The sequence below is a fragment of the Macrotis lagotis genome, chromosome 2 (assembly GCF_037893015.1).
Source record: "Macrotis lagotis isolate mMagLag1 chromosome 2, bilby.v1.9.chrom.fasta, whole genome shotgun sequence".
NCBI classification, from domain to species: domain Eukaryota; kingdom Metazoa; phylum Chordata; class Mammalia; order Peramelemorphia; family Peramelidae; genus Macrotis; species Macrotis lagotis.
Window position 1 is genome coordinate 236,946,509 of NC_133659.1, and position 14,870 is coordinate 236,961,378.

Below are 14,870 nucleotides of genomic sequence, written 5' to 3' on the forward strand. Positions count from 1 at the left end.
ATTACCTAGCTGTGTGGCCTTGGGCAAGCCACTTAACTCCATTTGCCTGGCAAAAACCTAAAAAAATAAAAAAAAATTAAAGAAAAATAAGAAAAAGAAAAAGAAAAAAAAAAGAATTGCCAGGAGCTTAATGAAAAAAAGTGCAAAAGAAGGTGGCTTAGCCCTACCTGATCTAAAATTATATCATAAAGCATCAGTCATCAAAACTGTTTGGCATTGGCTAAGAAATAGAGTGGTGGACCAGTGGAACAGACTAGGTGGAAAAGCAGGAGATGATTATAGTAATCTGCTCTTTGATAAACCCAGAGAGTCCAGCTATTGGGATAAAAACTCCCTCTTTGATAAAAACTGCTGGGATAATTGGAAGTTAGTATGGAAGAAACTCAGATTAGATCAACACCTAATACCCTTTACCAAGATAAGATCCTAATGGTTACAGGATTTAGACATAAGCAAATTAGAAAATCAAGGACTAGTTTACCTGTTAGATCTATGGAAAGGGGAGCAGTTTATGACTAAGGAAGAGTTGGAGAACATCACCAAAAACCAATTAGATGATTTCGATTACATTAAATGAAAAAGCTTTTTTGCACAGATAAAACCACTGTAACCAAGATCAAAAGAAACATAGTAAATTGAGAAACAATCTTTACAACTGATGATTCTGACAAAGGACTCATTTTTAAAATATACAGAGAACTGAGTCATATTTTTAAAACAAAAAGCCATTCCCCAATTGACAAATGGTCAAAGGATATGCAAAGGCAATTTACAGATGAGGAGATTAAAGTAATCCATAGCCATATGAAAAAATGCTCTAAATCATTAATCATTAGAGAAATGCAAATTAGAGCTGTGAGTTAACTCATCCAACCTTTCTGGAGAGAAATCTGGAACTACGCCCAAAGGGCAACAAAAATGAGCATACCCTTTGACCCAGCAATACCACTACTGGGTCTATACCCTGAAGAGATGATGAAAAAGGGTAAAAACATCACTTGTACAAAAATATTCATAACAGCCCTGTTTGTGGTGGCAAAGAACTGGAAATCAAGTAAATGTCCTTCAGTTGGGGAATGGCTTAGCAAACTGTGGTATATGTATATCATGGAACACTACTGTTCTATTAGAAAGCAGGAGGGATGGGAATTCAGAGAAGCCTGGAGGGATTTGCATGAACTGATCCTGAGTGAGATGAGCAGAACCAGAAAAACACTGTATACCCTAACAGCAACATGGGGGTGATGTTCAACCTTGAAGGACTCGCTCAGTGCAACAATCGGGAACAATTTTGGGCTGTCTGCAAAGGAGAGTGCCATCTGTATCCAGATAAAGAACCGTGGAGTTTGAATAAAGTTTAAGGACTATTCCCTTTAATTTAGAAAAAAACCACAGATATCTTATTGTCTGATCTTGTTACCTCTTAGACTTCTTGTCTCTTCCTTAAGGATATGATTTCTCTCTCATCACACTCAATTTGGATCAAGGTACAACATGGAAACAAAGTAAAGATTGACAGATTGCTTTCCTTGGGGGGGGGAGTACGATTGGGGGGTAAAATTGTAAAACTCAAGTAATATCTTTAATAAAAAAAATTAAAAAAAAAAAGACTTGTAGGAGGTAACGCAGTAGATAGAGCACCAGCCCTAGAGTCAGGAGAACCTGGGTTCAAATCCAGCCTCAGACACTTAATAATTACCTAGCTGTGTGACCTTGGGCAAGTCACTTAACCCCATTACCTTCCAGAGAAAAAAGTCCTGTAGGAATGATTGCATTTTTCCTTATGGGAGAGAATGTTCAGACTGATAAAATCCTGTCTTCTTGAAGTATATTTGCTCTATGTGTTAATGGTTTTTGTTAACAGTATCTTCTAGGAATTGGAAATTGAGTGAATATCCATCAATTGGGGAATGGCTTAATAAACAGTGGTATATGTATGTGATGGAACACTATTGTTCTATTAGAAACTAGGAGGGATGGGAATTCAGGGAAGCCTGGAAGAATTTACATGAACTGATGCTGAGCAAGATGAGCAGAACCAGAAAAACATTGTACACCCTAACAGCAACATGGGGGTTATGATCAACCTTAATAGACTTGCTCATTCCATCAGTGCAACAATCAGGCACAGTTTTGGGATATCTGCAGTGAAGAATACCATCTGTATCCAGAGAAAGAATTGTGGAGTTTGAACAAAGACCAAAGACTATTACCTTTAATTTAAAAAAAAATTATCTTGTTACAAAATTTTGCTATCTCTTATACTTTATTTTTTTTCTTAAGGATATGATTTCTCTCTCATCATATTCAACTTAGATCAATGTATACCATGGAAACAATGTAAAAAGTAACAGACAGCCTTCTGTGGGAGAAGGGAAGTGAGATTAGGAAGGAAATTGTAAAATTCAAAAATAAAAAAACAAAAATTAAAAAAAACAAATAAAAAAAGAGTGAAAATGAAGTCTATACTCTGAAGTTGTACAATACCTGTGAGACATTCTTTACTAATGCCTCTGAGCATGTCATCCCATACAATGGGCTTCACATTGGGATGGTGGAGGAGTACATGACTGGCAACTGCTTTCATCTGGGTCAAACACAGTTTTACCATACTATTCTGTTCCTGCTGCAGCCACTGTTTAGATAGCTCCCCTTCACCAAGGTAATATACCTGGATAGGAAGGAAGAAAAAAGGTAAATGCTGGTTTATGGTTTCATTCCTATATAGAAGAGAAGGTAGGTCAAATAAGTCAGAAAAATCATAAAATCTCAGACTTAAATAGGACTTTTGAAGTTATGTTCAACAGCTCCTATTTCCAAAGTGCCTAAAAGTAGACCAGGGGATCAAATGTGCACAAGTGGGCTTCATTATTTTTTTTTAGTTACTAATAAATGCATATTTATATAGTACTTTAAAGATTTGTAAAGTACTCTGTGTAGATTATCTCATTTGCTCCTTTCAACACTTCTGTGAGTTAGATGTTATTATCCCCATTTTATAGAAGAGGAAACTAAAGGCCTGAGGGATAAAGTGACTTGCCTAGGGTCACACAACTAAGGTGTCTTAGGTAGAATTTAAACATTGGTCTTCCTCAAAGTCTAGCACTCTTCCTATATCATGCTGCCTCTCCTAAATTGATCCAAGCCTGATTATATCATGATTATATGCAGAGAAATAATATTAAAAGCCTTTTTTGCTATATATTTTTAAGAGGTTGAATCTCAGGGTCAGGAGAGCTCCATGCGGGATGCTGGATCCCACTTGAAGCACTTTAATCCTTGTTTATCCTATTGTATGCTCTGGAGACACACTAAGAAAATCTCAAAAGAAGGCAAGTGGATGGATACAACTCCAGGGCCCTTGAATGATCACAGGTGTCAACTCTGCTTGAGAACAGAAAGGCAAGATCTAGTTCCAGGTGGGGGCTGTTAGGTACCCTCTTCATCATAGATTCTGCAATAACTCTGTAGGATAGAAAAGGCTTTGCTTGTCTATTACACAAGCTTGTAAACTGTTTTGAGTGACTGACTATCCCTCAGTTATGTCTCTCGACACCAACTTAGGGCTTCCATCCATTTTGACACATCAACTTACTTGGTGGAGGCTGGAGGAAAGAGGGAAGCAGAGGAAAGAGGAAGCTGTAAAAATGGGGCCAGGAAGCAGTTTTGGGAGCTTTTCAGTAATTGCACCCTTGCATCTTGTGCTCACAGTGGCCTCCGTCTTCTTTGTAACTATCTAACTGCACCTAAACTTCTGCATACTCCAAAATGAACCTCCCTCATCTGAATTCCTATTCTCAATGCCTGATGATTTAGCTAGGTATGTGTCAGATAGAACTTTTAGCTGGGAAGGGAAAACACAATTGTACTATTTGGCAACCTAGAGCGAACTCAGTGCAGGAACAAATAGTACAATTGTGTTTTCCCTTCCCACTCCTTTGTACTCCAGGATCTCAATACTAGTGTACCTCTCTCATGGGATCTAACATTCCATTCTCTAACAATATGATTGTATTATTGATCAACTATATTCTATGATAAATTATACTAAGGTCTGCCCCCCCCGTCTGTTTTACAGACAATGTTTGTCTAAAGATTTTTTTTTTTGGTATAATAAAAACCATCTCTGGTCTCAGTTCCATCCTAAAGAAAAACCATCTGCTCAGGTTGGCCTCTTGTAAGCTGGCCTATAACCTATTTAGCATTTAGCTAAAACTATGTACTTATATGTTAATTCTTTATGGCCTGTTGCTGAATCTTATGTGTAGTTATAACCTATTGTTGTGATCAAATTCAGGGAACAAACCTAACAACATATGATCAATAATAATTATAGGGGATTATACATACTATCTTCTGATATAGAAAGGTAATGGATTCAGAATGTAGACTGAGACAAATTTTATTCAAATTTAGCTAGTGAGGGAGTTTGTTTTGTTTCACTAAAGCAAGTTTTGTTTTTCTTGTTTTCTCATTAGGGGAAAGGGAAGCGAGAGGGAGAGAAACACATCTTTCTTTGAAAATATAATAAGACTTAACTTTTTAAAAAATTCCAGGAACACCAGTTAGAAGTGAGATTTTTACTGGTCTTAAAAGATTTCTTAATCTAACCCTTTTGTAAATACTTTTACAATTTTCCTTTTGAAAAGCAGAAACTAGGATGCAGAAGAAGGTGAAATAAGGTAAGGAAAAATTTGGGAGAATATTGAGAAATTCAAGATAGTAAAAGGCTCTCTTGATTTTTTTTTTTTTTTGGTAAGGCTAGACATGACTGTAGTAAATGAGAATGGGTACATCAGGAAGTTTCCAGGACTGGAGGGAGGTGTCATACCTCATCACATCCTATGTGGAACCATCGAATGCCCCTGTGAAGCTCCATTACTTGATTGATCATTGTACCAACTAATGCCAGTGACTCCTCCTTGTGGGGATTCAAAGCATTTGGGAACAGCTCTACTTCCCGGAGGTGAGAAAACTGCTCATGCTTCAGAACAAACTGTAGGAAGAGAGAGTTAATTTTTAAATCACAGACAAAGTAAAACTGAATACAGGATGCCCTTGGCAGAGAATATTGTATAAAATTCATGGTGGATATAAGGTAGTAACAGGGTAGTAAACAAAATATAGGGTCTTTTTGCTTAATTGTTTTTCTGTGCCATAGGAGAAGGTTCAATTCAGAGGTAGGGGGTGAGGGGAATGGGGTGAGATAAGAGGTGGGAGAGGGAGAATGGGGAACATTTCTAGCTAGAAATGACTGTAATATCAGAACAAAAGGCATCTATTAAGTGCCTATTATGCCCTAAGCACTGTGTTGGGCTTTTGCATTTAGTTTCAGTAGTGTTTGACTCTTAATGACTCCATTAGAAGCAAAGATAACTGGAGGGTTTTGCCATTTCCTTCACCAACTCATTTTTCTTTTTTTTTAGGTTTTTGCAAGGCAAATCGGGTTAAGTGGCTTGCCCAAGGCCACACAGCTAGGTAATTATTAAGTGTCTGAGATGGGATTTGAACCCAGGTACTCCTGACTCCAAGGCCTGTGCTTTATCTACTATGCCCCTCAGTTTTTTTTCTTGCAAGGCAATGGGGTTAAGGTCATACCCAGCAAGATAACTTGAACTCAGGTCTGGTGCTCTATCCACTGGACCACCTAGCTGCTCCACAACCTCATTTTACAGATAAGGAAACTGAGGCAAACCAGGGTCACATAGCTAGAGTCTGAGGCAGAGTTTGAACTCAGGAAGCTAAGTCTCTAGACTGTCTCTAGACTGGCACTCTAGCTTCTCCAGGTGTAGGCACACCAGTCCCTGCTCTCAGGAAGCTTTATAAGAGTTATTACATGTACATGTAAGTAGACATAAAACACATGAAAGATAGAAATGCTTCACGTGAAAGGTGCCACGGAATAGAAAACAAGAGATTCCAAGAGAGACGAAGGTGAGAGAGAATTGTATTCAAGAAAAAGGAAATAGTCACAGTAAAGGTGAAGAGATGGGAAATTGAGTGTCTTATGTGAGGAACAGCCTGAAGGCTAGTGCAAAAGAGCAGTTATGGATGATAAAGATGGGGGTTAGATTGCAAATGGCTTTCAAAACTAAACTGAGGTGTTTATATTTGTATCTAGAAGCAAAAAAGCCACTGGAGTTTATTAAGTGAGTGAGTGACATAATCAGACCTGAGTTTTTAGGCAAATAATTTTAGCAACTGTATGGAGAACATATTATTGCAGAGGGAGAGACTTGAGGTAGGATATCAATTAGGAAAAAAATGTACTTGTCCATGCAAGAGGAGAAAAGGGTTTTCTGGACTGCTTAGGTGATAATCATATGTACAGAGAGAAGGGAACAAATGTAAGAGAGATTATCACAGAAGAATTACAATTTGGCAACTGATATTAAGGATAATATCAAGGTCATATACCTGGGTGACTGAAAGGATGGTGATGCACACAACAAAAATAGGGGAGCTCAGGTGGGAGGTGGACTTGAGGAGATTAGAGTTGATGATCTACAAGGTTCTATAGTTTGGTATCTATATAGTTCCTTATCTCTAAGCCTTATTTTTCCACTCATTAACTAGATAGTTCCACACTTACTTCCATGTGTCCAAATGTCTGTACCAGGGGAATAACCTCCAACTGATGTAGCTTGGCCAGACAAAGAATTTCTTTGATCTCAGAGGGGCTAGAGAAATGAATTAAGAGGGAAATTAATACAGATGTCAATACAATCTTTGCCCTCGCCAAGAAATGACAGTCCACGCCAGTCTTCCAAGGGATGGTCCAAGAATATAATATCACACGCAATAAATCTTCATTTTCACAAAACTTTGTTTTAAGGGGTGGTTGGGGAAAAGTGTATTCTCCAGAATATGGATGAAAATGATGGTCCAAAAAGAAGTACTTAAGATACAATTTCTGAAGCAATATTAAATTGCTCCTTCAATGGTTTAGGGTAGATTTATTATATATGGACTTACAGCTAAGGAAACAGAGACTGGAAGAAGCAATGTGGTCTGACTTGAAGTCAGAGACCTCTATCATAATTTCAGTTCTCTTACTGATTGTGTGACCATGGGCAAGTCACTTTACCATCAACGACAAACTGTCCCAAGTTCCCCAGCCATTCTTGGCATCTCTACCATCCCCTAACACTCCCATTCTGAATAGTCACATCCCTGATATCCATATTCAAAATGAATCCTTCTCTGGTCTTTGAGCTTTCATAGTTTTCACAATCTATTTGCATTATAATTCGTTTGCAACTTTTCAACTAGGGACTGCCTCTTACTTACCCTTGAATTTCCTTTGGCACCAGGCTAGCACCCTGCACAGAGTAGATACCTTTCTAATTAAACCTCTAAGTGTCTCAATTTCCTGTCTGTAAAAATGGAAATTAAAGTAACCATCCCTCTTTAATTCATAGATATGCCATGAAGATCATAGGAATAAGAACATAAGAAATGTCATTTTTGGTACCTGGACTCAGCATTTGGTTTCTAATATTACCAATAGTTTTTGTAAAGGTACATTTATCCTCTCTGATTATAAACCTCAAGAGATTATAGGAGTAATTGAAAAACTATTAGGTTTAAAAAGTAACAATTTCTTAAATGTTATTAAGAAAAACTTTTTGGTTTTTCTTTTGTTTTTTGCAAGGCAAATGGAGTTAAGTGGCTTGCCCAAGGCCACACAGCTAGGTCATTATTATTAAGTGTCTGAGGCTGGATTTGAACTCAGGTACTCCTGACTCCAGGGCCACACTACACCACCTAGCTGCCCCAAGAAAAACTTAATGTTAATTTAGGATTACCATGCATGAATTTATCTAACCTATTTTGAAGATATTTATCCTTCTTGTATGTGCTATACCACCTCATGGGTGAATTAGTAGAATACCTAGTCACCAGTACTACCTAATATACTATCTTTGAAATTTAAGCTGGCTTTCCTTTCATTTATCTTACACACACCTCTTTATGACTTCAAGTAGTCCGTATTAATCTTAACATATCAAATCTGTCTTTCTGTCATTCATGATTTTATAAATTTTTAACTTATTTCTTTTCACCTTTTACCTTTTTAGTCTGAAATATTTTAATTTGACCATACAGAATCATACTTACATTACTTTAATCCTTATGTGTGGAATGGCAGTTTTTTTTTAAAGAGGCAAAATGTAATACTATTTATATAGAGAGCTGGCCTCACAGCAAGAAAGACCGTGGTTCTAGGTCTCATCTCTGACTCATACTATATGACCTTGGGTAAGTCACTTAACATCTCAATGTTCTAGGCCACTGTGTCAAATTCAAACGGAAATAGGGCCACTAAAGAGTACATAAAGAGTCTTGAGGGCCACTGACTTAGAAAACCAACATCATGTCTGTTCCATCATATTTTTACTTATTTTGTTAAATTCTTCCCAAATCCATTTTAATGTGGTTTATCCTTCCCTTGCATCTCCCTAAAGGGTTTTGATATCTCTGCTGTAGGCTATTCACAAACATTATAAATTATAGAGAAATTAGAAATTACAGCCAATTGGCAGTGGCAGGGGGAATTTCTTCATCTGGAGGTTTCCTATATTAATAAAACCATAGGTCCAGACTTTAATCATAGGTTCATATAAACCTATGCATTACTGACTTCCTCATATTAATATGTCATTGTCCTGTTACTGTAGATTGCTATTAGATGAGAAAGAGGTCCACCAAAAAGCATTATAATCATAAATGTTAAATTCTCAGTTCTCCAAGAGCCCTTTGAGTTTCTTTTTGGCTCTGTGGATTTCCCTGACTTTCCACTTTCAATTCAACATTAGTCTAAGATGAATCCATCCCTGAACCTCCTGGTTACCTCGTAGCCCTCAGGATACCTGTAGGCGTGCCTGGCTCTCAGAAGCTGTAGAGGGCCCTCATAGGGAAACATGTCTTCATATTCAATAAGGATGCCATTGGCACCAAGAGCATGGAAGAGAGGGAATATCTGGAAAAAAGACAAAAATATAAATTACTAAACATACCTTGGAGTAGATCAATGATAGAATTGAAATTTATATTCTACCAACTAGAATATTTCCACATTAATTTTAATCCTTTTATACTCAATTCAATAGTTAGTTGAAATCAATAAGTAAAAAGGAATTTTGGGAATGAATTTACTGCTCAAAAAATGAATCAACAAAGAGGTATGATTGGAACTCGGGTCTAAGGATACAAAATCTAATAATGTATTTGGTAATTTAAGGGAAGCTATTAGAACTGCTCTTTGATTTCACTTCTAACTCTTACCTAGTAAATAATATTGTTATATTTTAAGGACTGATGACCTGGGAAACTGAAATGAATTGCAAGTGGGAAGGAGGAAAAGATGCTAGTGTAGATTTATATCTATTAAACCCATGTGAAGTTAATTTGTGACCAGTGATGAAGGCAGAGGTTTTGATGATGCAGACTGAGACTGAATGACAACTGAGGTGAGTTTGAGTAACGCATGTGGTAAGGGATTCACAGAATGTCTGCTTTGGGGAACAAGGAATCCTTATTGTCTATGATCATAGATCATAGTATATGATCATATACTTCCTACTTATAATCTATAATTATATAATTCCTACACCCAAAATACATTAGAAATATAACTTCACCAGTGGGTGGAGTCCAGTAAAATTTTGAATTTGAAATATATTTGGAGGATAATAGGAAGGGATGGGAATGATCTTTAGAGATCAGGTACCTGAGGGGCTAGTGGAAAGAGGAAAGAGATAAAAGGATTTGAATCTTAATTGCTGGCCCTTACATCCCATCTCCCATCACTTTGCTTTTGTAAAGTTACTTTGGAATGCATTTGTTCATCCTGTCTCTAAGAATTTCTAGCTTCCTTAACTGCTGAAGTTTCATTTCATATAGGAGACTTTTATGATGATCCTCTCTACCTAGCAATTTACACTGAATATATTTACATATCATATATATATATAAATATTTATATGTCATGTATTTCCTAAAATAGAATGTAAATTTTTTATGGGTAGGGACTATTGTATTTTTGCCTTTGTGTTCCAGTGCACTTAATAAATATTAGTACCTCCTGACTGAATGAAAAGGAAACCCATGCTAGCTACCTGCCTGCCTACTCATCTATTCTCTTCTTAGCTCTCTCCTACTCCTCTTTATCACAGATATTCATGCTTTTCCTTTTATTTTGCATTACTATGTGATATTCACAAAAATTATAAATGCCTCCTTTATAGATTAATAAATGTTTATTTAAACATTCTTTAAGGTTAGCATTAGAATCACAAACATGAAATAACTGTTAGTTCATGATTATTTGGACTACTGGAGGGGGAACTAGGGTTTAGATATGTTAAAACTGAATAATCCTCAAATTAATTATAATTTGTATCTATCATTTGCTTTGTTGGACTGTCTGGTTCAAAATAATAATAAAACTAGTTTTCTCCATATATGTTTAATATTGGCAGGAAGATCATAAAGCATATTGAGTGGCAAGGGAAATCCAACCTCAGATTAACAGTTTGCTACAAATAAGACATAGTTTAATATAGATCATGACTAATCTTCTGGGAAAGGTACTGGATTCTGAGTCAGAGGGGAGAGGTTCAAATGCCAGCTCTGCCTCTTTATGGTTGTGTCTGGATGGGCTTACAAAAAGGTGTAAAAACCTGTAAAAGGCTGAAGTTGGACTAGATGACCTCCAAGATTTCCTTCCACATCTAATTCATGATCCTAAAAAACATGGTAGTCTCTTTTTAAATTTAAGATGTTCCTTTTAGCTCCCTCTTCATGCTTCTCTGACCATCCTGGCAGCTTAGCCTTGAGCAGTTTTCTTGGAAATGGTCTCAAGTGTTCCTCAAATATATGTCTAGCATACATCAAAGAACATTCTTAATAAATAAAATTGGAGGACATCACATAACTACATTTTTATCCCAAAGATTAAAAACACAACCTATTTGGGCACTGAAATGATTCAGAGAAAGTACAATATTAGCCCTAAACTCAAGGTTCTGCAGAATAAAAAAAAGTTAACATTAAGATGTTTATCTAAAGTAAAATAAGCTTCAAAGTGCAATCCTTACCTCTGCCAGGTACAAGACCTTGGGGGGTGCTCCTTTAAGATCCAAGTGTACAAGTTGCATTCTGAATGGTGAAGAGCCTGACATTTCAGCATTTATTAATGCTTTTTTTTAAATAGTCAAGATCTCTGGTGTGGTGCCTTCTACCAAAAGAAGAAATTAAGAGTTCTAATTAGACTTTTTGGCTTCCCTGTTCTTATATTGGCTATAGTTTTACAACAGGAAATAATGGTTAAGAGGAGAGAGATACTAGAATTAAGAACTGAAAGTCTTCCTTGTAGAAGAGAGGGTTTTACTGGGCCCTGAAGAAAGCCAGAGAAGCCAATAAGCAGAGATAAAGAGATAACATTCTGGATGTGGAGGACAGTCAGAAAAATTGCCTGGAGCTGAGAACTGGGAATAATCGTGGAATAGCAAAGAGGCCAGTATCACTGGAAAGTGGGTGTCTACATGTGTTGGGGAGTAAAGGATGTATCTAGGGTATGAAGGTTTTTGAATGTCAAATAGAGGATTTTATATTTGATCTGGGTGTTGATAAGGTAGCTATGTAGCTCAGTGAAGGAGCACAAAGAATAGAAAGACCTGAGTTCAAATCTGATCTCACTCACTAACTGTATAACCTTGAGCAAGTCACTTAGCCTGTTTTGCCTCAGTTTCCTCATAAGTAAAAAATGGAAACCACTATACTAATATTTGCCAAGTAGACTTCATGAACAGTATTGGCTAGCCATGCTCCATGAGGTCAAGAAGAGTTGGATGTGATTGAAGGACAACAATCTGGAGATGGCAGGGAGTTCCTAGAGTTTACTGACTAGGGAAGTGACAGGGTCAGGTCTGTGCTTTAGGAAGATCACTTTATGGAGCCAATGGGAAATGGATTGGAGTGGGGAAAACACTTGAGGAAGGCCGACTAGCAGACTATTGCAATGATCCCAAAAGGAGGCATTAAGGCTTGCGTCAGAGGGCGGCAGTGTCGGAGATGTTGCAAGATGAAATCATCAACAGGCTTTGGGAACAGACTGGATTTGAAGGTGGTGAAATGTGAGTCTGACAGACTGGGAAATAAAGTCTTAACGGGATTAAATAAGATGACATTTTGCAAACTTTAAAGAACTACATAAATGTTAATTATTAAACATTGAGTTCTTAAAATAAAGGGTCCTTTTCTGCATTTATCAACTGCCCTGAGGGGAAGTTTCCGCTTAGATGGGAAAACTCAAGCAGCTATGGTGGACTATAAAAATGACTCCATCAGACTATGGCACAGCAGTTTAAATCTGAACGGGGACCAAGCAGGCATAGCTTATTCGTGTATTAATAAAGGGCAAAACTTATCCTCAAAACCATTAAAATTATTGTTATAATGGGTTTTTTAAAGGGCTAGACATAGGCTCGTGGTGCGTGGACTTGGGAATTTCTCGGTCACGCAGGTTTTCCATATAATTCTGGATTTGGACTGTATGCCAGATAAGCGGCTTCTCCCCACCTCCCTCCATCCCGCTTCCCCCCTTTCTACCTGGAACACAGACTACAGTCCTGGATGGGAGAGCACGAGGTGGCCGGGGTCAGGAAGGTGAGGCTGGGCGGCGGGCATCTCGGAAAAGCTCGGGAGGGGGATGCTCCAGGCAGGGTAACGCAATGGAGAAGGGGCAAGGCTACCTCGACTTGGGGTGCTCAACCTGCCTGGTGCGGCGGGGGCGGAGCTCCGCGACCTCCCTCGGGGGCCCGCGGGCAGCGCTCGGCAGCCGGGGGGAGGCGGGCCCCACCCACATTCCCGGCCGGGGAGCCCGCGGACGGCCCCGGCGCGGGGCGGGCGCGAGGGGCCTCAGTGCGGCTGCGCGGCCCCTGCCCCGCGCGCACCGCCCCGGGCTGGGGGCGGGGCCGGGCCGGGCCTCCGTCCCCGCCGCGGCGCAGGCCTGGCAGCCGACGGCCGAGCGCGTCGCTCCGCCTCCGGCCTCCTCCCCCGCGCCCGTGCGCCGGCTCCGGGCCTCGTGGCTGGGGCTGGCGGTCGCGGCCCGGGAGGCGGGTGGCAGGGCCATGGCGCCTCTGCGGCGCGCGGGGCCCAAAGCCGCCCGAGGCGGCTCGTCGCCGGGGGCAGAGTTGGCCCGGCCGCGGCGCCCGGACAGGTAGCGGCGATGGCGGCGGGGGCGGGCACGGGGGAGGCCGGCGAGGCCGGCGCTGACCCGGCCCGGAGGGCTGCGGGCCGCCCCGGCGCCGGCCCCGCCAGGACTTCCCGGTGCCCGAAGGAGGAGTCGGCAGCGCGGACTGAGGGGCCGCCGGCCGCGGCGACGCCCGCCGCCCCGGCCCCGCGCGCGGCCCCGCCAGCCTCCCTTGCTCGCGTGCGGAGGAGCCGGAGCGAGGCGGCCGCGCCGCAGAGCCTGCCCAGAACACCGCGCCCTCGGCACGGCGCGGGGGAGCTTCCGCCTTTGGGGCTTACGGATCAGTAGGAGCAGCCCCAGTCCGGACGGCTACTGCCCCCTCCTCCCAGAAACCGCCCCCCGCCCCGGGATGAAGCTGCCGGTGCTGCCTGTGCCGGCACCGAGGCCTTTTGGAGAAGGCTTACATTTCCCGGGGCTGCTGCCGCCGCCCTGCTTTCCCCTCCCTCGCCTACTGTCTTCCTAAGCCGCCCCGGGCTCTAAAAATGATTCGCTAACTTTTTCTTGGTCACCTCTTTCAGAATTTGGTTTGGCATGGTTTTTTTTTTTTAAAAAGTATTTGTAGAGGGAAATGTGTTGGAAGAGCTCTTACAAAAATGCTGGCTTCACTCTGCCACCGGCAGGTTGAGAGGGTTCTTCCCCTAAAGATCCCCCCTAAATCTTCTCTGGATCTGCAACTCAGAGCTGGTCAATAGAAGACAAAGCTGCCAGGCGGCACCCATCTCCGTCAGATAGATTTGGAAGTGCCTGGTATGAGTCCAGCACCTTTCCCTATATTGTATTTGGTGTGCAGCTCTCCTGGCCCGAACCAACTCTCCGTGTTTTCAGACCTGGATGTTTCTCTTAGTTGCCTTTGGCTGCAAAACTTTTCACTGCTACTCTTTGCTCGATTTCTCTATCAGAATTTAGTACTTTCTAGTACTTTTTAGATGTTTTTGTGCAGTTTGGGGAGGGGTCCTATTCTTTACTTCCTTGCTAGTCTTCTCTCTTGGCTCTACCTTTTAACATAGTGGTCCTGTATCTTTTATAACTTCACCCCTTTACATTTCCAGTCATATACCTCACCATATAGTCTTCAGTCCGGGGCTACTGCTGTCCTTGCTGCTTTGTGAACAATCTCTCTACTCTCAGATAGTTTCTCTGGTCGTCCCCCATGCCAGAAATATTCTCTTCTCATTTCTACCTACTGGTTTCCCTGGTTTCCTTCAAGATTCAGACATGAGAATAGAGAACATTCTAGGCAGGGGGGCATAACTACTATTTAGGGGGAACAACAGATAAACCAATGTGGTTGAATTGTAGAGTGTATAGAAGTAATGTGTAAGGACATTAGACAGAACTTTAAATGCCAAAGAACCTTATATTTGGTTTTAGAAGAAATAGGAAGATATGTGTTTTGGTGTGAGAAGAGTTTGGGGTGATTAAATAAACCAGGTGAGAGGAGATGAAACCCTGAACTAGGGTGTTGGTTGTATGAGTGAAGAAGAGTGAATGTTTTATAGAGATGTTTTGAGATAGAAGTGGTAAGAATTTCCCAGAAGTTTTTATTAAGTAGGATGTTTTTTGCCCTAAGATAATTTTGTTTTCCACTTTATCAAACTTTGTATTATTGAGT

General features: G+C 40.5%; 2 protein-coding genes across 3 annotated transcripts in view; one reads left to right on the top strand and one right to left on the bottom strand.

Annotated features, from left to right (window-relative positions):
* Positions 1-12,883, bottom strand: part of HEXD (hexosaminidase D) — a 35,129-nt gene extending 22,246 nt beyond the window's left edge. The window contains exons 1-6 of one of the 2 annotated variants that reach the window (XM_074225215.1): positions 12,616-12,883; positions 11,103-11,242; positions 8,874-8,983; positions 6,593-6,680; positions 4,832-4,996; positions 2,488-2,671 (exon numbers count right to left, since the gene is read on the bottom strand). In XM_074225215.1, the coding sequence (XP_074081316.1) occupies positions 2,488-2,671; positions 4,832-4,996; positions 6,593-6,680; positions 8,874-8,983; positions 11,103-11,186 (631 nt within the window). In that variant the 5' untranslated portion in view covers positions 11,187-11,242; positions 12,616-12,883. Of the gene's footprint in view, positions 1-2,487; positions 2,672-4,831; positions 4,997-6,592; positions 6,681-8,854; positions 8,984-11,102; positions 11,243-12,615 lie in introns of those variants that run through there. The other variant, XM_074225216.1, reaches the window with a different exon arrangement.
* A 131-nt stretch (positions 12,884-13,014) lies between these two features.
* Positions 13,015-14,870, top strand: part of OGFOD3 (2-oxoglutarate and iron dependent oxygenase domain containing 3) — an 83,772-nt gene continuing 81,916 nt past the window's right edge. Inside the window, exon 1 of the mRNA XM_074225214.1 lies at positions 13,015-13,225. Coding sequence (XP_074081315.1) covers positions 13,137-13,225 — 89 coding nt within the window. The 5' untranslated portion in view covers positions 13,015-13,136. The remainder of the gene's footprint in view (positions 13,226-14,870) is intronic.